Source organism: Vulpes vulpes, chromosome 10 (genome assembly GCF_048418805.1).
Source record: "Vulpes vulpes isolate BD-2025 chromosome 10, VulVul3, whole genome shotgun sequence".
NCBI classification, from domain to species: domain Eukaryota; kingdom Metazoa; phylum Chordata; class Mammalia; order Carnivora; family Canidae; genus Vulpes; species Vulpes vulpes.
The window spans coordinates 92,200,538-92,228,331 of record NC_132789.1 but is presented as its reverse complement, the minus strand read 5'-3'; the positions used below and the strand labels follow the sequence as shown (position 1 = coordinate 92,228,331).

The 27,794-nt window shown below is 35.0% G+C and overlaps 1 protein-coding gene across 4 annotated transcripts in view; it reads right to left on the bottom strand.

The window, feature by feature from the left end:
- GRIA2 (glutamate ionotropic receptor AMPA type subunit 2) overlaps positions 1–27,794 on the bottom strand; it is a 150,085-nt gene that overhangs the window by 47,451 nt on the left and 74,840 nt on the right. For all 4 annotated transcript variants that reach the window (XM_072724918.1, XM_072724917.1, XM_026008060.2 and 1 more), the window contains 4 exons: positions 26,784–27,023; positions 14,731–14,927; positions 10,470–10,523; positions 5,139–5,300 (listed from right to left, as the gene is read on the bottom strand). In XM_072724918.1, the coding sequence (XP_072581019.1) occupies positions 5,139–5,300; positions 10,470–10,523; positions 14,731–14,927; positions 26,784–27,023 (653 nt within the window). The remainder of the gene's footprint in view (positions 1–5,138; positions 5,301–10,469; positions 10,524–14,730; positions 14,928–26,783; positions 27,024–27,794) is intronic.

The following is a 27,794-nucleotide window of genomic DNA, read 5'->3' as shown; positions in this document are numbered from 1 at the left end:
ACACTGAAAATCTATCTAAAAATAGAGACATCTGTAAATTATTTTTGAGATAGTGGCAAATCATCTTTATTATCTGCCTCTTTTGACACTTTATTTGAAGGAAGGTAAAGTGGTCACTTTAATTGTCACTTTTAGGTCTGGACGCCATGATGGTTCAGGTCTGATGATGAAAGTCATTCTACACGTCATCAAGCAAAACAACACGCTTTTTCTGCCAGGGCTGAAGAAAAGGACCTAACAAATGTTAGAGCAGAAATTTTTAACCAAATTTCATAGCAATGATAATTACTTTTTTTTTTCTTTCTCAGTGATTTGGTATTTTCAAAGGGTTTATTTATATTTTTATATATCAGCAAATACCTATTATGTGTGTACTGTGTGTAAAGCACTGTAGGAGGTTGGGGTCAGGAAGATACACATGATGGAGACTGCCTTTTGGAGTCTTGTTTTTAATCCACAAATATCTTTCAACTGAATTTATTTACTATATAATAAATGAATGGCTATGATTTCTGCAATAACTATTTCTTTTATGAATAAAGAAATCTCAGAGAATGGCCATTGGTCACAAATCCATTGACTGCCCTCCATCCTGGTGCCATCACCACAGTTCAGACATCTATGACTGGTTGCCTGGCTTGTTTGTGGTATCTTCCTAAAAGCTCATCTGCCATCAGGGGCACACCCTGCAGTCTATTGTCAGCAGACAATGTTGCAGAAGAGGGTAGCCAGTAATCTTCCTGGATCAAAACCAGGATAATCGCTCTTGTCTGGTGGTTCCTTAATGCTCTCAGAATAGGACAAGAAAATTCCTTAGACAACCTACAAGACACACAAAATCTGGATCATACATATTTCTAAAGAAGTATCTCCCAGAATTCCCTCAAAACACCTCCGTTCAGGAGCACCTAGGGGCTCAGCGGTTGAGCATCTGCCTTCCGCTCAGGTTGTGATCCCAAGGATCCTGGGATCGAGTCCCACATCAGGCTTCCCTGGGATTCAATCCCAGGACTAGGGATCATGACCTGAGCCAAAGGCAGATGCTCAACCACTGAACCACCTAGGTGCCCTGAGATTGCAATTTTATTTATTTTTTTATTTTTTATTTTTTTTTAAAGATTTTATTTATTTATTCATGACAGACAGAGAGAGAGAGGCAGAGACACAGGCAGAGGGAGAAGCAGGCTCCATACAGGGAGCCCGACGCGGGGCTCGATCCCGGGACTCCAGGATCACACCCCGGGCTGAAGGCGGCGCCAAACTGCTGGGCACCTGGGCTGCCCAAGATTGCAATTTTAAATAGACAGTCTGCCACTGCCTTCCTTGAGAAGATGGCATTTGAACAAAGATCTAAAAGGTGACATAGGCTTAGTCACGCAGATATTTAAGGGGAGAATAGTCCAAAAGCTGAAATGGCCAGCATGAAGACCCTAAAGTGGAAAGGTTTCTTCTGTGCTTAAGAAACACCAAAGAGGTTTATGTAGCTGAAGCCAAATGAGCAAGGGGGAGCGTGTCAATAGGTGGGTCACATGTGACTGGGTGACAGAGTGAGTATTTAGGGTCTCAGAGGCCAAAGAGATAACTTCGGCTCCCACGTCACATGAAACAGAGGGCCACTGGAGAGCTCGGAGCAGAACAGTGACATAATCTAGTTTATGTTTCAAAGGGGCCACAGACACGGAAGAAAGAAGGCAAGTATGGAAGCAGGGAAATCAGTTTAGGAGACAATTGCAATAATCCTGGCAGAGAGACGATGATGGTTGGATTTAGGGTGGTGGCAGAAGACAGGGTAAGCAATACGACAGAGCTGACAGGATTTCCTGATGGACTGGCTGTGGGCTCTGGGGAAAAGAGGAGTCAAAGCCATTTAGAAGTGTTTGGTCAAAGTAACACCTGATACATGGAGTTGGCATCAACTGAGGTAGAAAGACCTTTGAAGGCGTAGTTTGCAGGGGCTAAAGAAGGAAGAGAGGGGGGAAATCAGAAGTTTAGTTTAGAATACATCAATTCTAAGATGTCAATAAGACAATTTCCATCCTTGCTACAAGGCGATTGCTGGTTTCTAGTCTGAAGACTTATAAATTCCCTGGAGACTAGACCTTTGTCATTTCTCTGACACCTAGAACAGCGCCAGCATGCAGAGTAAAAACTTGACGAATATGTACTGAATGGACAAATGGATTGAAAAATAAATGAATGAATGATTGAACCTTGCCTGAAATTAGCAATCTGTGAGTCAGATTTAAAATCTCAGTACCGGGATGCCTGGGTGACTTGGCAGTTGAGCACCTGCCTTGGGCCCAGGGCGTGATCCTGGAGACCTGGGATCGAGTCCCACATCGGGCTCCCTGCGTGGAGCCTGCTTCTCTCTCTGCCTGTGTCTCTGCCTCTCTCTCTCTCTCTCTCTCTGTCTCATGAATAAATAAAGAAATAATCTTAAAAAAAATCTCCATACCATGACTATAGAGTTATTTTTTTGTACAGAGTACAAGAATGAAAAAAAAAATAACATCAGCAATTTATATTTTGTGGTTTTTAAAAGGTGAAATATTGAAACATTTATCTTTCACTTGTAATTATTGAATAAGAATGATTTTTATTAAGAAACTATGGAAGCTTCATTAACTTTTGGAGACTGAAACTTTAAATCATTCATTTATTTAGTACTTCCACAATTTGAAATTATTTATATTATATCCAAGGCCGAACCATGGAGAGAGTTTTATGAATTTCATTTTTACAGGTTTTTATGCCTATAATGTAAGTTTTTATTGTGGTGATTTTAATAAAGTGTGATTTAAATTACCAGGCAATCTACCAGGTACAGTCAATGACCCAAAGACAACATAGAAAGAAATCTCATTAGGAAATATTCTTGCTTTCCTTCCTTAAACAGATCATATATATAAAAAAAATATGCTACCTGTTTATATCAGAAAATACTATATTGTCCCTCAAGTAATTTTTCTTCCTTTCTTCTGCCTACAGATGCAGAAAAAACCATGAAAGCCCTGTCCTGTAATTCTTATCTTTTACATCTGTTGACAGTTGAAGACCCTTATCTTGGCAACTCCCACAAAATGTCCATCTCCCCACTAATCCATATATTTTAAATTTTACAGTGGAAACAAAACAAACGAAACAAAACAAAAAACAAAAAACAAAAAACAAAAAAAAAAAAGAAGAAGAAGAAAAAGTAGTTTCCTGACTCTGTCGTGCCCCTGTATCACTTTGAGTCTGTGTACAGGCTCTTTTCCCAGCACCCTCCCCATATTTCTCCCTGCTGAACCATGTGCAAAGCCCTACTAAGACCCCCCCCCCACGTCCAGAATGCCCTCCTTAACATCCCTTCCTCCATACCGTCCTAACCATTTGCAGGGAGTGGCATGTTTTATGTGCATCATTCTCTGTTATATTTGCTAACTGACATGTGAGTCTGGAGACTGGAGATTATCATAGATGAGAGTCCTTTCTTTTTTTTTTTTTTTTTTTTTTTTTTAATTAAGTTCCTGGTCCTCCAGTAACTGAGCAATACTTCTGTGTTGAGATAAACTCCTACGCAAAGCCTTTTTCTCCACCCAGATTCAATTTTTATCAAGAGTCAAAGGCCATATAAAATATGTCTCCTATTGATGCCTGTGTTTCCAAAGCTGTGCTGTCTTTGTAAATTTGTTTAATCTCTAACGAGGGTCAAACACTGAATCAGAGCCTACATTTTTTTTTAACTTATCACCCTATATGCTCTTTGCAGCACCTTGCACCAAAGGGCCATCACGAGCTCTCTGAAACTTGGCAGAAGTAGAGGAAAGAAAAACACTATGGAGGGAAATGCTACTGCAGGAAGGGAGCAAGCTCTCAGCTCGAAATCTGGAGCTAGGTTTTGATGAAAATGTTAACAGAATGCATTGCTAAAGATCTCTCACACCCCAAATCTGTCTTGCATTTAGATACACGACCCATGCACTTCAATAATGAGATGACTTCCCGGAGAAAACAGTCATCTCATTTTGCGCTCATCCTTCTCACAGCAGACAGCAGTGGTAGGAACATGATGACTAACAGAGTATTCAAAAGGAGCAAGTCGGTTCTATTTGGGGATGAATGCCATATGCAATCTTCATCAGAGAGCTTAGAAGGCGCCGTGTTGGAATGGATAGAAGCCCGCAGTTCCACAGAAGGAGAGCACAGGTGGAGACACCCTGACACCAATGAAAGGACTAGGTGTCCATTTGTTTTCTCATGAGCCTTGCTACGTCAATGTACCTCCAAGTCCCACAGGACCTCTATAAACTGTGTACAGATTGACTATCAGTCAAGATCACCAAACAAGAAGTCACCTAGTATTGAGGAAAAAATGAACTCTGGGTTATTCTTTCACATTCTATGAGATGCTTTCCTGAATTTAACTTCAAATTAACAGAATCCATTCATATACCCAAAAGCAGAGAATTCAATGCTTTTAATCCTACAGATTTAAAGCCAAAAATCTGTATCTTTTTTTTTTCTCCACTAGGTGCAGAAAACAACAAGGACAAAACCTCTCCCTAATGTAAAAAGAGGAGAGCAACTGAAATAACACTGTCCCTGACTGGTTCATACACGATCTGCTTAATAATACACACATAAACGAACAAAATCACTATGCATTTGAAATGCCTTGCAACTCTTGCTCTTATTTTTCATAAATGTGGTTTCATAAGAATGTGATCATTTCATTCCACTCACTCCTTGATCTACTCTTATCTCTGTTCTCAATGGGGTGACCAACAAATGGGGGAAAAATCTTCCCATCAACAGCAGAAACATTTAATATTTGAGGTAAATATATGTATGTAGGTGTATACATAATAAAATGTGCTGAATAAACAAGTCAAGTCCAAACCCACGGGAGAACAAAAGATGCATTGGGCATTGCGCATATCAGAACAGTGCACTGCCCTCAGTAGTCAAAGATTCCTTGTTTGATTGCATGAAGCATTTAATATTTTTAGTCACTAAAACAAATTAAGATTTTTATCTTCTTCCTAGACTGTTCCAGAGAACGTGTCGGCTACTTGACAGCAGTTAGCTATAGATAGATACAGATATAGATATACAGGCACAGGTGTAGATGCACGTATTGGTAGATAGATATATACCTTAATTGTAGTCGTGTGTGCTCCCGGGTATTCTTTTTCTTCCAGTGTTGACCATCTTTCTATAAATTTGGATACCAGGGAGTCATCATAGTCCACTATCTGAAATCCAGAGACGTTTGCACCTCCAAACTGAATTTTTAATAGGTCTCCATCAGTAAATCCCTAGACATAGGATACGTATGTCAGGCTTTATATTAGGAATAAAAGAACTTGACATTCACAAATAACTCTATACATTGTGGTTTTACAAATATCAAAGAATACATGAGAGATAAAAAGCCTACAGTAAATGTTTCATGTATTTATCAGCCAATATTCTGTACGCAGTTCATATTCTCATTTTGGCACCACAGCGTATCCTTCATTAATGATTGTGTATTGGTTGTACTCACATAAAAGTGCTCCATTTTATTGAGAAATCTTCCATGGATAAGTATTGGTTTTATTTATTGAATCGACAATAGAGCTTTTACTACATAGTTATATATATTTAATAACATGAAGCTAGTTCCCCAAGAGCTACATTTTAAGCAAGTTATTCCCATTTAAATTGTTCATTCCCTCAGGGGATAAAACAACTTTAAAATGAGAATGGAAGGTACTAAATGCCTAGTCATTATTTGAAAACAATCAAAGAATTTCATATTAAGTATTGAGCTTCATATTGAACTTAATTTTTATAAAATATGTTAAATTTTTAAATCAATCTTTTGTATTATTAGAATGAATTCAGTCATTAGTAAAACCATGATGTGGTGTTTCCATTGATTTCAAATACTGTGCTGTCATGAATTCTATCTCATTTCGAGAGTACATTCTCTCAAAGATGAAAGCACAATTTTAATAAATCACAATTATAAATATTTTCACCTTATAGATATACTCCTTGCTATTCTGCATAAGGGTTGAAAATCTCTGAATCCAAGATACAGGAAAATCTTTTCTTTGTTATTGATATTAAAAAAACATATTTTAATACTATTTGTGTAAAAAAGGATACTTACTTTGTTATTGGCTCATAATTTTGATTTTTCTTTTTATTAAAATAGTACAAATAGTGCAAGAATATACATAACAAAAGTCACAGATTTTCTGCTCTGGCCCACCCATGCTCCAGTTAAGCTGCTTGAAAACAATCGACTGCAGTAATTTTCGTTTCTCATATTTATCTCCATATTTCTGCATGACACATTTTTGCTACTGTTTCTTTTTATTCATTTTTGATAATTTTTATTGAGTTTTTGCTTATGTCAGATGAGTATGTAATTCATTCACATGTACCTGCTCACCCATTTTCATGTCCACAGTTTTCATGTTTATAATTCTGTTACTCAGAGCAAAGCCAAATAATGTGCTGGGGCTGCATTTTCTTTCTTTCTTTCTTTCTTTCTTTCTTTCTTTCTTTCTTTCTTTCTTTCTTTCTTTTTTTTTGAGAGAGAGAGCAAGAGAATGAGCACAAGTAGGTGGGAGGAAAGGCATGGAGAAAGGAAGAGAGAGTCTCTTAAACAGGCTCCACACTCCATGTTCAGCACAGAGGCAGGGCTAGATCTCACAACCCTGAGATTATGACCTGAGTGGAAATCAAGATTTGGAAGCTTAACAGACTGAGCCACCCAGCAGCCCTGTATTTTCCTTCTTGAATAGTTATTTCAATCTTAACATTAATAATTGCTTCATTTTTTCATTACTATCATTTTGTATAAACCTATCTTATTTTTCTCTAGTTGCTCCATGAGGACTTTTCATGTTTATATGAGTAAATATATTTTTAATAACATCAAGCATATCAAGTAATCTGTTTCTCTTTTTTTCTGAATATTTAATTTACAGAAGACTTTCTGAATGCTGACACCTGAATTGGAGGCTCCTTCTATATCCTCTGCAACTGTTACTCTTGAGTGTCCCTTCACCATGTTTCTAAACATGCTTCCCCTGCTTTCTGGACCACTATTCTCTCATGTTTTATTCCCTTCTTCTTCTAGAGCCCTCAACATTTTCCTAAGACATATCAGAGGTAATTTTTTTGAGATATTAAATGACTCAAGATAGGTTTATTTTGCTCTGACATTTGATTTGTATTTTGGCTGGGTACAGAATTTTAAGTTGAGACTCTCATTGTTCCACTGACTTTTATTTGTTCTTATTGAAAACTACAATGTCATTATTTCTAATCATTTTTGAATTATTATTATTTTTTAAAAAAATTCTTATTTATTTATGATAGTCACACAGAGAGAGAGAGAGAGAGGCAGAGACACAGGCAGAGGGAGAAGCAGGCTCCATGCACCAGGAGCCGACGTGGGATTCGATCCCGGGTCTCCAGGATCGCGCCCTGGGCCAAAGGCAGGCGCCAAACCGCTGCACCACCCAGGGATCCCTCTAATCATTTTTTGTATATGACCTGCTTCATACTCCTCTCTGCCTCCACTTCTCACCTGTCTGAAACCTTTAAGATCTTTTATTGATCTCTGAAATTTCATGGTGATATTTTCTTTGAACTATGAAAGAAGCCTCTTTTCTTTCATTGTTTTATGTACTCAATGGACATATTTGTGTCATCAAGTACTGAGAATTTTTCTGAATGCTTTTTGATGATTTCCTTCCCCTGCCTTCAGTATTCCATCTTTCTAGAATGCTTATTAAGAGACCATAACTCTTAGATTAAAAATCAAGTCCCTTGCAGTTTCCCCTGTACAGACCACTTCATATTGTATTGTCATTATGTTACATAATCCGGAAAATTTTTCTTAACCTTATCATCAGTCTTACAATTTTACATCTTATTATTTAAAAAAAAACAAATAACTTCCCATAGTTCTCTCTTATTCTATGAGTTTTTTTTTCCTGTTCATAACATACTTTTTCTTTTCTTTATGGATAATCAACTTTCTCTTATTTCTCTGTGGATACTCATTACAATTTTAAGTATTTTTCTTGTATTTTCTGACAGTCCTATTTCTTTTTATTTTATTTTTTGTTTGTTTTTTTGTTTATATGTTTGTTTTATATTATATCTTAATGGCCCACACTTTTCTCAAATGTCTGATTCTGCTTCACTATTTAACAGTAAGCCACTAAAAAATTTCTTGGAATTTGCATGTGCATGGAGGAGGCTCCTTGACAATGTGCTTCATTGTAAGGTAGATAGCCAGGTGGGGTGGACTGCAGTATTTTTTGTCCATATTTATGGGCTGAAGAAATGAGAACTGGATCCCTTTATGACCATTTCTTCATCATTTTATGTACAAATTCTCCTTTTAAATGCTGTATCAAGAACGTAATCACAATATGTGTTTTGGGAGCTTAGTCAAGCATTAGCATCATGAGGAAATTAATCAATAATGATACCTGAGGACTTTTCTATCTTTTATAGCCACCTCCTTCAATACTCATTAGACACTGGACAGAAAAAAGGGGACATTTGCAACCAAGAGTTTGGAAGATGAAAGCTCATCAACTCTGAATGACATTCTTCAATTTTAAATGTCAGTGAAATTTCAAGTGCCCTTAAATTCTCAGAAACTGTAGCACTCCTCAGAATCTTTGAACCTACTGATTCACAAGAAGTTCCATATGGTGAATATATCAAGTATTCAGAGATGGAAAATCAAATTTGAATTCAGATAAAATACTAGGTATTTTTCTCCCTAGAAGCATGACAACAGCATGCACTTGTTTTCTATTTTTTTAATCTTTTTTACTTGGGTCATTCGTATATTTCTTTCCTTTTCAAAGCATCAGATATCAACTCTCAAATTGATGAGCCACCTTCTGTCATTATTTCTCAATGTTCCAATACAATCTTCTCCATCTGGACGTTTTTAAAGATCACAGCTTTCAATGTGGCTCTGTGTTGTTCATCAAATGGCACAATTCACACAGGGGACTGACTGTCCAGGCTGTTCCCTGCACAGAATGTGGTTCTGAAGTGAGTGAATACAGAGCTTCATCTATTTTAACCCTTGCTTCTCTGCTAGGGAGTCATTTAGGATCTATAATATCATATTAATGGATAAATTCTAATTAATTTTATACTATTTAGCCATTTCATTGGTAAACTGAAGTTTTATCTGAACAACCAACTTCTACTAATAACATGCAGGTTTGAGATTTAATATTCTAAATCACTGGTGCCACCTTCTAGTGAAAACAGTATCAGTTGTAAAGTTTTTTTTTTTCATCATTACTAGAAATAATGTCTTCTGATATAATAATCTGACATTCTAGAAACCACCTACAGAAACAAATCTACAGGGGTGCCTGGGTGGCTCAGTCGGTTCAGTACCTGACAGTTCAGGCCATGACCTCAGGATCATGAGATCAAGTCCCGAGTAGGGCTCTATGCTGCTGAGCATAGAATATGCCTGAGATTTTCTCTCTCCCTGTCCCAGTACCAGCCCTCTCTCTAAAATATATATATATATATATATATATATATATGGCAAATATGAAACCTTTTCAGAGTCCTATTATACTATTTAGAATAAGCTTTGGGCAAATATGAAACCTTTTCAGAGTCCTATTATGCTATTTAGAATAAGCTCTCATTTTTTTTCTGCCTTTTCTTACTATCTTCTTGAGGTTAGGGACAGCAATGTTCTCAATCAAGTAAGATCAGACTTCTTCAAAGAACATTAACCTCTTCAATGATAGAGGCTTAGGGTCATTTACTGCTGATCTAAAAACTATTTTGAAAAAATGTCTAATGATAATTCTAAACTGGCTCTGATTATGCTTAAGAGAGATACAGTTAACCACTTGATTGCTCAGTATAATTGCAATTTGACAGAAATCTCAATGAAAAAGTGATCAGCTATAGGAATTTAATTTCATTGTGTTGCTTACATGATAAATAGAAAATCAGAAGTAAATAAAAATAACAAATTAATATTCTTAACATTTCCAGCTGTAATTTTTCACTATAATGTAGTCTCATGAATGTGCATTTATTTCAAATATTATATCTACTAAAAACTTTAAAGGAATGCATAAAGGGAAAAATTTATAAAACACTGTGACAGTGAGTAACAAGAGGAAATTTGAACAATTAAACTTTATATATTTTCAAAAACTTTTCCATAATTAAATATGCCTAAGACAATCTATAAAGTTTGTCAAATATTTCTTACATCATTTATAATAGAAATTGATTAGAAAATGTAAAGTAAGTCTAAAATATAACAAACTCAGAAAAATATTGTTACTTCTAATTGATCAATATACTCCAGATGTGGTTTTAAAAATACCACTGATAAATGCTGGTCATTCAAAACTATTTTATAATTAATAAGCATCTCTACTAAAATTATAAATATCAATTAATTCACCTACCAGATTTGCAATGATATAATGGTAACCTTTAACATGTTTTCCAATGGTAATAACCTAACAAAGATAAAGAAACAATTATTTAATACATGCAAATAATATAAATTAAAAAATTACTGATGTTATGAACCAATTGAGGAAAAAAGTGGAATTTTATCTACTATGTTTTCTGATATTCTGCGATGACCTGTATTTGACAAATATAATTATCAAATCCAGAGAATATTTATCTCAGAAAAAAGTAATAATATATTTTAGCATTTTATAAATGCTATCTTTCAAGCAGTCAACAACTAAACAAATAATTACTTCAGTTTTGTCAATAGTGAAAATAAGGTCACAAGATTTTAAGAAATGTAAAACGAAAAGAATCTTGAATCCATACTAAATCATAATTTTATTCCTACAAAAGCTATTTTTCCAAAACATTAGACAGCTGAAACCATCATCTGAGATCTTATATTCAGACATCTACACTCAAATTTATAGTAGTACATAAATTTTAAAGATACTAATAAGTACATAAAAGATTCTTATATGAATCTATAAAATAATATTCCCATCTTAAGAATCTTGAAGTGCTTGCAATCTGGTTCAAACGAACATTATTATTTCCAGCTTGAGGCAGCAAAGTATCAGAGAAACTAATCCTTCTCCACAAATCTAAGTCAAAAATCAATGGCGAGATAAACACATCACGGAACAAGTGGTCGTTCTGGTAATGCTCACGAGAGTTTGGGGCATTACTGAATCAATGGGACTTTTCACTAATCTATTTCAATTAAAGAGAGTAGAAATTGGTGAAATGGCCAAGCTGTAGTCCTAGTACTTAGATACTCAAATGTAATTTTTATTTTTAAGAAAATTGTCACACCAATGGAAAGCACGAAATGCCAGGGCTATAGACAAACATTCAAATCAATAGTTCATTTCCCTGATGAAACAGTTTTGGTGGCTTCCCATTGCTTCTAGCATAATAAGCAAAATCCTTAATTTATGCTACAAAGTCTGATGATCTTGCCAAGTTTCTCCAGGTCCTCTTTTTCCACTCTCTGTACTGGACCCTCATCGGCCCTCTTTTTAAGTATTTTTGTCCATAAAAAGGCTTCTTTCCATCACCTCAGGACTTCACATATTCAGCTTCCTCTGCTTGGAAAGCTCTCTCCAATACCATATCATTTGTCTTATTAATGCTTCAGGCTCAAGGAATTTCAGACCAATGTTACCTCCTGGAAAAGACGTTGCTGACCTTCCTTTATCTCAAAGTCAGGTACTCCAAAGCAGTGCATTTAGTTAAAGAGCAAGGACAAAATCCTAGGAAAGATTCCACCCAATGGCCTTTTGATGTTAAGTGATAGCTATTTTGAAGGGAGTTAGGGCTTGTATCATTTTCTAACCTGCTTTTATGTAATACAATTCAAATCGCTTTTTCCATGAAAATGAACCCTCTATATTGAAAGGAAAATTGTGAAGGAAAGATGTCCTTCTGCATGAAAAAGTATATTAATTAGCATCTCTTGAATGGAGTTGATTATATCCCTCATATTTCCTACTGACATCTGTTGATTCTGCTTAGTATCGATTCTACGTTCTGAATCATGCAATTCTTCCTTTTGGGAATTAAAAACCAAAACCAAACAAAACCGAAAAAAAAAAAAAAAAACCAACATTGTATAAATGGTGCTACCAGTGGTTGAGTTTAGCGTTCACTGAAAGAAAGCAGGGGTGGGGGTGGGGTGGGGGGTGGGGATAGGAAAATTCACTAGCCCCATTTTTACATAGGAATTCCTGTTGAGGATACTATCATGTTTTTGCTTTACAGTAAACATTCGCATTACACTAACGATAGCAAATTTATATTGATTTCTAAGTGTTTTTGATGGCAGAGTCCTTTTCCCACCCAATCACAACTAGAAATGAGTAATTTCAAGATTAGATTTAATGATAAAATACCCATAATCAGCAGACTGATTCTCTTTCTTTCAGCTATTATGACAATAATGTTTCATCAACTCTGTTCTCTTGTAAGTATTGATAGAGTAAATAAGTCAATAGTATTTACTGTTCCTAAAATAATAGTATTTCCTTTTCTTTTTTTTCTTTTTCTTTTTTTAGTATTTCCTTTCTTGAAATGTACTTCAATTCCACTTTTTGCTTGGTACATTCTATTCCTTGAAGGCCTTCCATGATTTCCCCATCTAAATATTTTCTGTAATTATTTTTCTATTTATATTCTCTTCATTTTATATATATATATATATATATATATATATATATATATATATTTACCATCATTGTAATTACATGTTAATTCCTGTAAATATATCATAAACATAAACATTCACCTTATGGGGGTTTGGCCTGTTTTGCTTAACATTATTTTCTTGGACCCACCACAGTGCCTGTCTGGCAAACATTAGACACTCAAGGAAATTTACTGAGTAAATGAATGAATCCAAGCAAGATAAATGCTGCCAGTATGTGAACCCTTCGTAGATCCTCCTGCCCCCATAAGATAGGTTCCTCCTCCTCCATTCTCTTTGACCACATTGTTTCCTAACTTGTAGTACTGTAGTGTAATACCTGCAAAATTTGTCTTCCCCTCTTAAACCCTGGGTTATGGGGTACAGATACCACTCTTTCTTCCCTATCTTTGCATATTTCATTCTAGGCACAGAGAATGTCTGCAGTAAATACTTGCTGAATGATGCAACCAACCATCGTATATACTTATTTGGTACATTCAAGAGAGTCTTGTGAAAATACAATATACATGTGCAAAATCTCTGTGCCCTTTGAATGGATGTCCATATAGACATTTAACAATCATGTTTGTTTCAAAACATTACATTACTTATATTCCTAATTTCTCCTATACTTTCCATCTTCTAGTTTTGGAATTAATCATTTTCATATAGACTTCCACCAACAGTTATTATGATGAGTCATGAATACATAAATTCTTTAAACAAAAGACTAATGACTATTATTGAAATTCAGTTTCAATGAGACTCTCCTATGAAATTCAAATGAGTTGTTGAGGTTCACATTAGAACAAGAGGCCTTCAGGTTAAAAACAACCCTAACTTCATCTCCTGAGCCAGGAATCAAGATTTTTCTACTAAAATGTTCACCTCTCTGGCATACAACATTTGGCTCTTTCTTATAACAAGTTAGTTTTATCCAATTATTTAATGTTTTATGAGAGATCCACATTGTATGTCTTAGGGCCTGTATTCTTACATATCAATTAAGGCTGTGTCAGCATTTATGTTTGCAAAATGTTTTGTGTTATACAAATTAGTGAATTAATTGTCTCCTCAAAGCATAGAAGGGCCAAGAAATGAATACTTAACTGCATATTTTTCTTCCAATCCTCTATTATCCCAAGGAACTAGTAGCCACTACACACACACACACACACACACACACACACACACGTTTATCAGTTGAGAAAAGAAGCAGATACCCAGTGAAACAGATTTTAACTCACTAAATCATGATATTATTTCACCAACAGCCCTGGTCACTTACCTTATCTATATAACACAGTGGATTTTATTTTTGTCATTAAGATATTACTGAAAGGTTGTCCTATCCTAAAAAACCTTAAATGGAACCAAGGTGGCATAGTAAGCACAGATACAACATCCTTATGTCCAGTAAACTTCTCAAATAGCAAAGACAGACTGAATATGTCTCTCCTATATATTTCAATTTCATAGGTTAACAGGTTTCCTCCCTAGCAGGAGGAAACAATTCTTGAAAAAATAAATACAGGCTTTTTCTGAAGACATAGACACATTCAGACAACAATGTTGATGTTGTCTGTTCCATACTGCACTCTAATGTTTGACGTACTCTGTTTTGCCATAGACTACTCACTTTTCCCTTAGATCCTCAGCCTTATTTTCACTTAATTGGTGGCTATTTCTTTATCTCTAAAAAGCTCAACAAGTTAAATTTTAATTTTCCAGCTAAATATATCAAAGTTTAGGGCAATGCTCATCATATAAAACATAAGAGTCAGTGGTAGTGTATTGAATATAGTTAATGATTAGTATGATGTGTCAGCATGATTGAAGACCATCTGCTATTGCTAACCAAAGCCAGAGAAAATTTAATTGATGATCTTTGCAGCATCCTACATAAACCATAAAGGAAAAACTGCTGTTCAAGCACCTCACACAAATACTCATTGCAAATGCTGACACTGCACGCATATTCTATATTTGGTGCCATTAGAAAACAGAGAGTAGCCAACCTGGTCTACGATGTCGTTTACTTTATCCCGTTCACAGTCCAGAATTACACGTCGTTCCTTTTTTAACTCTAGATCTTGAAAAAGTGATCGGTACGTCTCATCTTTCTTGTCATTGTTAATGTTTCCCACATTGATAGCAGTCACTTGCCATTTCTTTTCAGCAGCAGAATCCAGCACAGCTTGCAGTGTTGATAAGCCTAGGAAGGCAAAGAAAAATGATGACTGATAAAGATACTTGAATAACTCAGAATTACGTTGTGAAATTGACAGTGAATATATTTTTAAGGCTGATATTTTCGTGCAACGGAGGGGATGTTGACTCCTCTAAAAGGCTACAGTGATGATCTTTATCGACATCGACTTATTTCCGCTTCACATCAAAAACTCTTGTATCTATTTGCTATTGTTCTGAAGGAAAGAACCATGGTTTGAGAGGAGAATAGTTCCCTTCTTTCAGCTCTCTCAGCTGTCTTCTTTTGGATATAGCTAGAGAGTAATATCTGTGATACCTTTGGTTAAAGTAAAATCCAAAGATATTACATACATTTCTTTCTCTTACAGAATGGGAAAGACTGTTCCTTTACATGTGACAGTCTATCTTTTCACATTAACATCTTGAAGAGGTTGCAAACATTTTCAGGGAGACAAAGTCTCTGTGCCTTAGAGCCAATAATGTAGATGAGGCTGTTATTTCCTCCTATTGTTTTCCGGTAGGCCCTGGTTTTTCCTCAGCCTTCTGTCTGTCACACCATGTTTTTGTTATTGGGACTGATCCCATAGAGATTAAAATGTTCACCTATTAACCAGATGGTAGCAGTTAGTTTTCTAGCTCAGATTTATTACATTTACTTAACTTTCCAAATGTAAGACCCTTTTACTATTTATCAGTAACTTTGCTAATAGCATCATAGGACCTGGAAAATTTTCTTTTTATTTTTTAACAAAAAAATATTACCTCATATGTAGGACTGAGAGGGAAAACAATCAGGGAATTTATTGCCTGAATTTAAATCTGCAGTTCAGCTCTTGGAAAAGCAGCATTTAAACTTGTCTTCCACATCACTTCAAATCTTCACAACCAACCTAAATTCATCATTTCTATTAATAATTTAATGAACAACACAAAATCTGGGTTCAAAAAAGAATTGAGACTCATCACATCATCTTCCTGATTCCAGAAAGTCCTACATCTTTCTGAGAAGAATGCTGATTCCTTTTTTCCCATAAAATGTGGGATTTACTTAATGTGATCACACTGCTCTATAGATTTTATTCTTATGCTAAACTTTATTTCAGTCCATTTACTATGACAAAATACATGCATTAAAAAAAAACCTACTGAACCTGGAAAACATCATAAAAATTTTCATTGATTCAATATTGGCCAAGAGTATATAAGATTAGCCTAGAACACCTTGTGATATAAAACACAAGGAAGCTCTCCAAAACTGTCAGCCTTGTGTCAAAAGACTCAGAGCCAACATGATGAAGATCACTTTAAGATGAAGCAATTTGGATATCAATAATACTAATAACTGCAAAAGACTTAATTACAGAACATATTTTTAATCCATGAATTCTTAATAATATCTAACCATAAACACTATCAAAACGGAAACAGCAAAAAATAGAAAACTTGAACAGACTGATAAGCAGGAAAGAAATTGAATCAGTAATATTTAAATATATATAAATACCTGGTTGCCTTTGAAAGATACTAGGAGCTGAGTTATTATTTTGAAATGGGTAAATAAAGGAAAAGAAACAAGCATTTTTGTGCCCTTCCTATATGAACTATACTCAGGATAATAATTAGTTAAGACATATTTTCTTTTTTGGAAAGACCCCAGGTAACAATTAATGAAGGAATACGGATTTAGAATTGTAACTATCTTGTAATACCTAGTGAATTAATGAATCAAAGTAACAATCATTAACTGCTGCTAAGACCACAAAAAGAGAGATGACCGGAAGTTAAGTGTCTCTAAATAGGAATGTTTAACATCACCTATAAAGTATTCCCACCAAAAAAGTGAAGGTGAATCTTACCAAGCTTCCAGTTCTAGCTGCCAATTTATAAGGAATATACAGCAGAGTAATATGCTATAAATATCATAGTGTAGCAATCAACTTGAAACTCTACATAAGTTATTAAAGACAAGAGATATATTAATCATTCGGAGATAGGAACCTCATTTTTATCTTGATTCAAGTAAACTGTGGGAAAAAATACATGATGATATTAATGAATTGCTGTTAATCTACCTGCATATGATAATGATATTGTGGTTATGTTCAAAATAAGAATATTCTTTCAAAATACAAACTGAAATATGTACAGATGAAATGACATGACATCTGGTATTTGTTTCAAAGTAATTGTGAAGGTCAAAGGGATATAGATAAAACAGGATTCCTGGGATATTGGTTATTAACAAAGCTGAGTTAAGAGTCCTTGGGGGTCTTCATACTATTCTACTTTTTATTTAAAATATTTCATTATGGAAATTGAAAATGATTTATTTTTATTGAAATTGGGAAGTTGAATCATAAATTGAACTTAAAGTGAATTTATGTATTTATTTATTTATTTACAAAACAACAATAATTATTTCCTCTCTCCAGTCTTGTACCAAAAACATAGGATACACAAGAATTCCTCAAGGGATAATTTAAACAAGAGACCACATTCCATTGTAAAAAAAAAAATCTATTAATGATAAAATTTCTTCTAAAAAATTCATGGATCACCTATGATTTCCATTCACTATAAATAAACCTTTCTGATATAATTCAAACCCTTTTCCTGTTTTTCATCATCAGTGAAGTTTGAATATACAGCTGGTCATCATGATCAATTCAACAGCTATCAAAGTGCCTGAAAACAGTTATTAAATCTATCCAGTCTTCTTTCCAAGTAGGAAAAAAGCTAATTTCCTAAACCTCTTTCACTATCTAGGTCTTACTTTTCTACATTTTAATCTTTGTGTAACTAACTCTTCTTTGTTACTTCCTTAAAAATGTTATGTCCATGAATGATGTCCCATATGCTATCCACATATTGTCATATAGCACTGAGATTCTTTTCTTCTAGGCAATAAATCATTTTTTGTTCTTATTTAATCATGAAGTTTACCATATACTAAAATTTCAAGTGGTGATGTATTTGATATTCTATCTCATCTTTCAACATATATTACAAGAAATTTTCAATATAAATAAGGATTTGTAAGTGGGTTTCATCAAGTGATATTCCTATACCTAACATTTACTGGCAGTTTATCTTGTTAAAGAAAATGAAGATGATATTAATAAGAATGCGTTTGAAGAAACGGTTGAGTTTTCATCTCATTTATTCTCTGTGTCAAAAATAAGTCACAGTTGGTATGGATATTCTGTTATTAAAACTCTCAGAATTAATATTTTGTAACCTATGAAGCCTAAAAACATTACATCCATTAAGAAGCTAAGTAGCTCAAGTGGTGCAATATCAAACTTGATTAATTTAGTGCCATCAGAAGACAATGAATAATATTAAATCATCTCCTAGGGACAGCCAGAAGTAACTCACAATCCATAACATGGTCTGACTCATGATTTAAAGAGATTGCTGTCCCATGTTTAGTGATCCATATTTTTAGATTTGTTTTTTCAGTAATAGTAACTGACCTCTTAGTCTCTCAACTTGATTTGTGTCTTCCCCACATCTAAGAGTTTTGTATTGATTCTGATTACTTTACAATTAACAGATGATTTAAAATTTGAAAATTAGTGAAAACACATGTTATGAAATTAACCACTTCAAACCTAACACGAATTCATGCTCTTGGTCTCTTGGTACCACATTCTAATTAGGGGAAAAAGTATTACTTGAGATAATTACTCTTTCTCTTCCACACAAACTGGCATAAAAGATCTTCATAAATAACTCCAACCTTAATCAGACTAAAAACTTGTATGAACAATGGGAATTCTATATAAACATTAGTTTACTTAAAGTTATTAGTAGCTAGGGATGTCTGCGTGGCTAAGTGGTTGAGCATCTGCCTTAAGCTCAGGGCATGATCTCGGGATCCGGGATCAAATCCCACATTGGGCTCCTTGCAGGGAGCCTGCTTCTCCCTCTGCCTATGTCTCTGACTCTCTCTCTCTGTGTCTCTCATGAATAAATAAAATCTTAAAAAAAATAAAGTTATTAGTAACTAATAATTATTTTACTCTAGTATCTATACTATATAAGGTATCTGAATTATAGCAGAGACTGATTTCTTCTTACTGAACTACTCAGAACAAAGAAAACTTGAGATACACAGTCATTCATCTACAAATGGGAAAAAAAATCCAGAAAATTAACAATTCTCCTAATCCACATATTTAAATTACTTTCTAAAGCACCTCAAGAATATTACAAGAGAAAAAAAAAAGGATATTACAAGATTCTACATTTAGTTCTAAACTCTATAAATTCTCAGGCTTTTGACTAAAATAAAGAATAGCTGGACTATGTTTTGTTGGATTACATAACCTCTTCAAGTGCCTGATTGTTGCAAGACTAGTTATAGTTGTATAACCTATTTGTGAGCTGACAATCACCCTAAAACTCTTCCAAAGTATTATGTACTTCACAATTTAATCTTGAGCTAGTGTTAATAATACTATGAAAGAGTTATAGAAAAGCCATCAGCCTAAAGATAGGTAAAGTCTAAGTGTTTTAGTTTGTGTATTAGTGGGTAGAATTAAAAATGGTTACTGCAAACAGGTATATTTCATTCAAAACATTTCTTTGTTCTTAAAAATATTTTCTTCATTTCATTTAAAATTCACTGCCCTTAATTCATCTTTCAGGCACAGAAATTAATATTTATGATCACTAAATCATGGCAACATGTCTAGGCCAGATTAGATTAATATATAGTTTCCTCTTTGACTTTCTCAGGAACATCTGAAAAGAAATTTATAATTTGGAAGCATTCTTATTTACACATGAATTATTCTTGGAACTAGAATCAAAGTATCTTCCCTTCAGGGAACAAACATTATGGTTCAAAACTAAAATCAAGACATAAAGATATTAAGCATTAGTTCTGGTTTATTTTATTTTATTTTTATTTTTTTTATTTTTATTTTTTTTATTAGTTCTGGTTTAACTTACTGTCTATAGAAATGTGTTGTCTTGTCTTATTAACATTGAACCAATAAATAAGAAACATTTTGATTAAAGTCTTGGCTCAAATTTAATAGATAAAACTATATTTAATGTGTTAACATAGGTAAGCTCTTTACTCTCTATTTACAAATGTACTAAAGATCTCACTACCTACTGTCTATGAAGTAATAATATACACTTTTTAGGAAGAGCACTGGGTCATCAAGGAGTGGCAGGCTGCTGCAACATGGCTTGGATATAGAGGAGACACCAGCAGTCCTAAAACATCATAGGCACCAAATGAACATTTTCAGCACTCCTCTTATGGGTAAACTTGAAACAGGCAAAGATGATCTCTACAAAGACCAAGATGTATCTATGTCCTCCCGTGTTTATAACTGGAATGTGGACTCCTGGACTTGTTGCTCAGCATTTTGATAGGTTGTGGGAAAGCAGGAAAGGTTTAAATGGCAGTCCTACTTAGGAGCAGTGCAATAAAAAAAAAGCATGTTAATTTTTTTTCATCAAGCTCATATTTGGGGCAGAATGTTAATGAGCCATTTTTAAGCTTTGGCCCCATGCTGCTCAAAAGAACATCAATTAATATATTTAGAAATTAAAATTTAACAATATGTTACTTAATTCTAAAATCTCAGTAAATTTTATTACTTTTTTTAAAAACCCTGTATACCAACAAATTGGACAGCCTAGAAGAAATAGATAAATTCCTAGAAACATATAAACTACCAAAACTGAAACAGGAAGAAATCGAAAATTTGAACACACTGATAACCAGCGAAGAAATTGAGTCAGTAATCAAGAAACTCCCAAGAAATGAAAGTCCAGGACCACACAGCTTCACAGATGAAATCTACCAAAAATTTAAAGAAAAGTTAATAACAGTCTTCTACAGCTATTTCAAAATATAGAAAAGGAAGGAAAGCTTCCAACTTCATTCTGCAAGGCCAGAATTACCCTGATACCAAAACCGGATAAAGACACCACTAAAAAAAGAGAACTACAGGATGATATTCCTGATAAGCATAGATGCAAAAATTCTCAATAAAATGCTACCAAACTGAATTCAATAATACATTTAAAAAAAATGACTCACCACCATCAAGTGGGATTTATTCTTGAGTTGCAAGAGTGGTTCAATATTCACAAATCAATCAATATAATACATCACATCGTTAGGAGAAAGGATAAAAATCATTTGATCATTTCAATATATGCAGAAAAACCTTTTGACAAAGTACAATATCCATTCATGATAAAAACTCTAACAAAGTAGGTTTAGAGGGAACACATCTCAGCATAATAAAGGCCATCTACCAAAAACCCACAGCTAACATTCTCCTTAATGGGGAAAAACTGAGACAAGTATGTCCACTCTCACTTTTATCCAATATTGTACTGGAGTCTTGGGACTATCTCAAAATTAAAAGCTTCTGCACAAAAAAAAAAAAAAAAAGCTTCTGCACAATGAAGTAAACAATCAATGAAACTAAAAGGCAACCTACAGAATGAGAGAAGATATTTGCCAATGATATATCTGATAAAAGATTAGTATCTAAAATATATAAAAACTCAACACCCAAAAAACAATCTGATTAAAAATGGGCAGAAGATATGAATAGATATTCCTCCAAAGAACACATATAGATGAACAACAGACACATGACAAGATCTTCATCATCACTGATCATCAGGGAAATGCAAATCAAAACTACAATGAGCTATCACCTTATACCTGTCAGAATGGCTAAAATCAACAACATAAGAAACAACAGATGTTGGGAAAGGTGTGGCAAAAAAGGAACCCTTATGAACTGTGGGAATACAGTGGTGTAGCCACTGTGGAAAACTTGATAAAGATTCCTAAAAAAGTTAAAAATAGAGCTACCTATGATCTAGCAATAGCACTGCTGGATATTTACCCAAGTAATACAATAACACAAGTTCTTTTTTAAAAATTTCACTTATTTATTTGACAGAGAGAATGAGCACAAGTAATCAGAGCAACAGGCAGAGGGAGAGAGAGAAGCTGACCCACCTCCTCTCGATGCAAAGCTCCATTCCAGAACCCTTAGTCATGACTGAGCCAAAGGCAGATGCTTAAGCCACTGAGCCACTGAGGTGCCCCCAAAACACTAATTCAAAGAGATACTTGCACCCTTACATTTATGGCAGTATTATTTACAATAGTCAAGACATGGAAGCAGCCCCAGTGTCCACTGATAGATGAATGCATAAAGAAGATGTGGTGTATAAATACACAAAGAATGAAAGACTGCCATTTGCAACAACATGGATGGAGCTGGAGAATATAATACTAAGCCAAATTAGTCAGTCTGAGAAAGACAAATACCATATGATTTCACTCACATGTGGAACTTATGTAAACAAAACAAAGAAGCAAGGGAAAAATGTAAGAGAGAGAGAGAGAGAGAGAGAGAAAGAATCAGACCTTAACTAGAGTTAACTAGACTCTCAACAGAGAACAAACAGATGGCTACCAGAGGGGAGGTTGGCGGGGTGCAGAATGGGTGAAATAGGTCATGGGGATGAAGACATGCACTTGTCATGATGAGCACAGGGTGATGTACGGAGGTGCTGAATCACTGTATTGTACATCTGAAACTAATATAACTGTATGTCAACTAACTGGAATTAAAATAATTTTTTAAAAGATTGAAAAAAAACCCTATTAAATCCAGGAAGTAGAGAGAGTGCCATATCAAGGGCAGGACCAAATTGTTTGAAATTGAAGCATTTGGGATAAACTGAGAGATGAAATCATGGAACCTATTTTTAAAGCATGCACAAAGGGACAAAGCATAGACAAAGGGAGCAAAGATGCATGCTCTTCATCACATAACACGAAATAAGGAGGAACTTTCTTGAAATGAACCAGAGACGAGTTAATGACCTAAGGAAAGAAACCCAGTCACACGATGAATACACCAATAAATTTTTTAAATTAAGTAAGATGCAACAGCTATAAAAATTAAGACACTAATAAGAAAAAAAAATTGGATAGCAAAAATCCCACTTCCTTGATCCCAAGCAAACACTATATAAGGATCAAGTCCTTTGCTAATATTTTGAGTCTTACATACCTTTGAAAATAGTTTCAGATCCAGTATAACACTGTGCATATTAAAATAGGAGTAGCTATTTAATAATACCTTGAAAATGTGTCCGTAAGGCCATTTTTGGCTCTATTATATAATACTGAATATCATACCTCGAATAGCCTTCTCTCAAAAGATGAACTTAAATCAATTTGTACAATTTCATGAGTGGAAATTATCTCATCACTTCAATTTCATTTCATATTTCCAAAGTATAAAATCAATCCAATAAATTACTTTAATCAAATCAAATCAATTGATAAAATGAATCCAATAAAATCACTTCAAAATATTTCATGTTCTTTTCACAAGGACATACACTCATCCATCTTCACCTGATCATATCTCAGAGCTTTTCTTTCTTCAGTATCTCCTTCAAATACTAGAGTTTCTCTTCTTCTATTTATGGCAGCTGTTGCCTATATGAATTTTCTCAAAAGTTGGTGTTCACCTAGAGGGAGTCACAGTGAGGGTGAAGCATGCCCCTAAGTAAAAATGCCACCTTCAACCTTGTCAAACAGGAAAGAGAATTCATCTTCTGACCCTTTAGTTTAGCCAGCAAGATTCAGGATCTCATATTATCTCAAACTTAAAATATACAGAGGCTTAACTCATTCACCTAGTAATACAATTTATTGAATATGAGCTCTGTTCCAGCATTACCTTAAGCACTGTGTGTATAGTTAGGAACTGGACACCCAGTGTAAGGGGGTACGCCGGGACATTCCCTTTTTGGGGCTTACATCCAGAGCACAAATAAAAGACATAATGCTTGGCCTGTGTGACTAAAATAGTCCCTGGAACACAGCAGGAGCTCAATAGCAGTTCTTGAGTAGACGAATGGATACTACTATTAATTATAAATTGTGATAAGTACTGTATAGGAAAAGAGAGGACTTATCTAAGAGAGAATAGCAGTATGAAAGGCAGCTCTGTGGAAATGCTCTCTGAGCTAAACCAAGAAGGAAGAGAAAGAACTAGAGGCATGTGCAGAGATTTGAGGTGAAAGGGTTTGGTTTGGTGCATCTGGAGACAGTGAAAGAAGATTAGTTAGATGAATTTAGCTTAGTGACTGAGCAAGACTGTAGTATAAATTGGCAGGAATCAGACCTTAGAGCCATGGTAAGAATTCCCAATTTCATCTTCATTTTAATGAGAAGTGTTTTAAGCAAAAGAATGATAAGGTCAGAAAAGCATCGAAGAGCATTTTCATATGGCAGCTACTTGGTGGAAAATGGATTAAAAAGAAACACGTGTGGAAATGGAGAGACAAGAGAAGGAAAACGTGGTGGTGGCTGGGCCTAGAGCAACAACAAAGAATAAAGATAAAATACATTTTGATGGCAGAAATCACAGCAGCAGGATGGAGGGGGTAAAAGAGGCGTCAGGAATACTCACAGATTGCAGGCTAGTTTTATTAATGTAACAGAGTGCTAAAGAGTTGGGAGACAGCAAGAGGAAAGTCAATGAATAAGCTCCGTTTTGTAAGCCCTTTTTTTTTTTTAATTTTTATTTATTTATGATAGTCACAGAGAGAGAGAGAGGCAGAGACACAGGCAGAGGGAGAAGCAGGCTCCATGCACCGGGAGCCTGACGTGGGATTCGATCCCGGGTCTCCAGGATCGCGCCCTGGGCCAAAGGCAGGCGCCAAACCGCTGCGCCACCCAGGGATCCCAGTAAGCCCTTTAATCACATTAGTAAGTGTGCTTTGGAATCATTCAGCACATTGCAATTTCTATTTTCCCGAAATGATAGTTTCTGTTGTAGTGTTTCATTTCTCATAGGTATAGCAATGCTCTCCCTTCTCAAAACAGCGAGGACAAGTTGTTGACATAGCAGCTTTCTTCAGCTTGTAGAGTGCTGACAGGCTTTTCCACAGAGTGTTCTCCTCCCCGGGACTAGGGGGACAGGGCAGAGAATCAGACACCTCGCTTGAGCACTCCAGATGCGACTGCTGCAGCAAATGATTACAAACTAATCAATGAAGAATTGATTGACGGCTCGCTCTCTTCTTGTCTGCCCTTGTGGGTTAACAAGGTGCCCTATCTTGGTCGAAACAGGCTTTGGCTTTCATTTGAACCTTTCAATATTCCAGGAAGTAAGCTGCTGAAGGAAGCCCAGTTTGGCACTTAGGTACCCTTACAATAGTGGTTTTTAACCCTTTTGAGTTTGGTTATGGAGACTGTCTTTAGAAAAATACATGTGCAAATGTGTGCACAAAATCTTCGTATAAATTTAGTAAATACACAGACCCCCTGAAGCCAAATCACAGAGCCAGGAATAGTTAAGAACAGCCAAGATTCCAAAGAAAATGAAAACACCAATTTGAAAAGATACATGCACCCTATGTTTATTGCAGCATTATTTACAATAGCCAAGATATAGAAATAGCCCAAATCTTGACTAATAGATGAATGGGTAAGTAAGATGTGATATATACACAACGGAATATCACTCACCCATAAAAAAGGATGAGATCCTACCATTTTTTACAACATGGATGGATCTAGGCAGTATTATGCTAAGTGAGATAGAGAGAGAAAGAAAAATACCACGATTTCACACATATAAGGAATCTAAAAAAGAAAACAAATGAATAAACAAAGAAACAGAATCAGAATCTATAAAAAAAAAAGCAGAACCAGACCTATAAATACAGAGAACAAACTGTAAAATACAGAAAACAGAATATAGAGAAGAAAACTGATAGCTGCCAGAGGAAGAGGGGGGTGTAGGTCAGGCAAAATGGGTAAAGGGGAATGGGAGATATGGGCTTCCAGGTATGGAATGAAGAAGTCATGGGAATAAAAGGCACAGCATAAAGAATGTAGTCAGGGGTACTGTAATAATGTATGGTGACAGGTGGAGCTACAATTGTGGTGAGCAAAGCATAATGTACAGAGTTGTTGAAACACTATGTTGTACACCTGGAACAAATGTAACATTGTGTGTCAACTATACACAAATAAATAAATAGATAGATAAATAAATAAATAAACAAAATTAAAAAAGAACAGCTGGGATTCTATGACATACTTCAAGCAGGTTTGTTAACACCAAACTTCGCAAAAGAGATACGGGAAACATGAAGGAAGCAACTCCCCCTGAAAATATAATTTCAGTATAATGAGCCAAGATTTTATCCAATTAGTATGCTAATCAAAGCATCTCATCATAAACCTAGAATTATAAAAAAGCGTGACTCTGGTGTCAGAAGAACTGGGTCGAACTGTACCAGCTGTTCAAGGGGATCATGATCAATCCTTTAACTTCTTTGAGATTCAGGGATGTCATTTTCAAGCAAGGTTAATAATGATCATACTTGCCTCATAAAGCGTTTGCATATGAAAATATTTAATCACTACACATTTCTCTAGAAGTTCTTATTTGTATATTTATTCACATTTTACTTAAATCAATTTTCAAGGCAGCCACTTCACGGACCTTCAACTAGTAATGTAGTCACCGTAGGGTCTTAGCTGCTGATGTCAGCAAATGCTATTTACATTACAACTGAACACTTGGGCACTGGGTTGACAGAGTCTATATCTTTGAACGTTCACAACTTTTTAAAAAAATTCTATTTCCTATTTTAAAATTGCATTATTCATTTACACAGAAAAAAAAAAAAGAAAGAAAGAAAAGAAAAAAAAAAGTCAAGTGACCCTTGGACTTCAACATACTGTGTAACTCCATAACATCACACATAAGTATCAAGTGTAGGCATTGAATTTGACCCGTTACAAAGGCAGAGGGATATTGTCACTTACCTCTGTCACTGTCATAGAGATATGCAAACTTGTCCCATTGATAGTATTCAATCAGGCTAAGAAGTGCTCCTTTGAGGTCGGGTCTCATCTGAATGACAAATGGATGTGTGCCATCTGTTGGGAAGCTGGGAGTGATGAAGGAGACATGGAGCGTTCCACAAAATGATGTTATGGTATTTACAGACTTCTTGTCATAAAATCCAAAAATAGCATAGACTCCTCTTGAAAACTGGGAGCAGACTGAATAGGAAAAATAGAAAGGATAAATCATTGAAACTGACATACAATTACACAGATTTGCTTAAAACTTAATGCCCTTTTATATGAAATATAAAATAAATTGAAAAAATATAAAGTTCATATCAATGATCCATCCGATGTACGGGCACTTATTTATGTAGGACTCTCTTTGAGGAATTCAAAGAACTACAAAGCATTAAATAGCAATTTTGACTACAAGAAAACAGATGCATTATTTTTTAACAAACCATGTAAGTGGAAATCTATTTTAGGACAACCATATTGAAAAAAAGTGTAGAGGTGCCTGGGTGGCTCAATTTCATTGAGCATTGAGCATCTGACTCTTGGTTCCGGCTGAGGTCATGAGATGAAGCTCCAGTGTGGGCTCCGTGCTCAATGGAGAGTCAGCTTAAAGAGCTGCGCCTCCCCTCTTCCCTCTGCCCCTTCCCCCCCACTTGCATGCATACACTGTTTTTTTTTTCTTTCTCTCTCAAATAATTTATCTTTTAAAAAAAGTGTAAGTAACAATCATTAGTTTTAAGAAGAACAAATTAAAGTTACCTCGCATTTATACATATTCATAATATCTCATTCTCTCTAATATCTGAGTCTTTAAAAGGATTTATTGTGCCCATGAGGCTTCATACTAGAAGGTCAGAGTGCTTATGAAGAATTCTAATGCTGACCACAAGTTTTTTAAGAAAAACTTAGATGCAAGACTCACATCATACCCAAAGAGACATAGCACCAGAAAGAGATCTCTAACCTTGG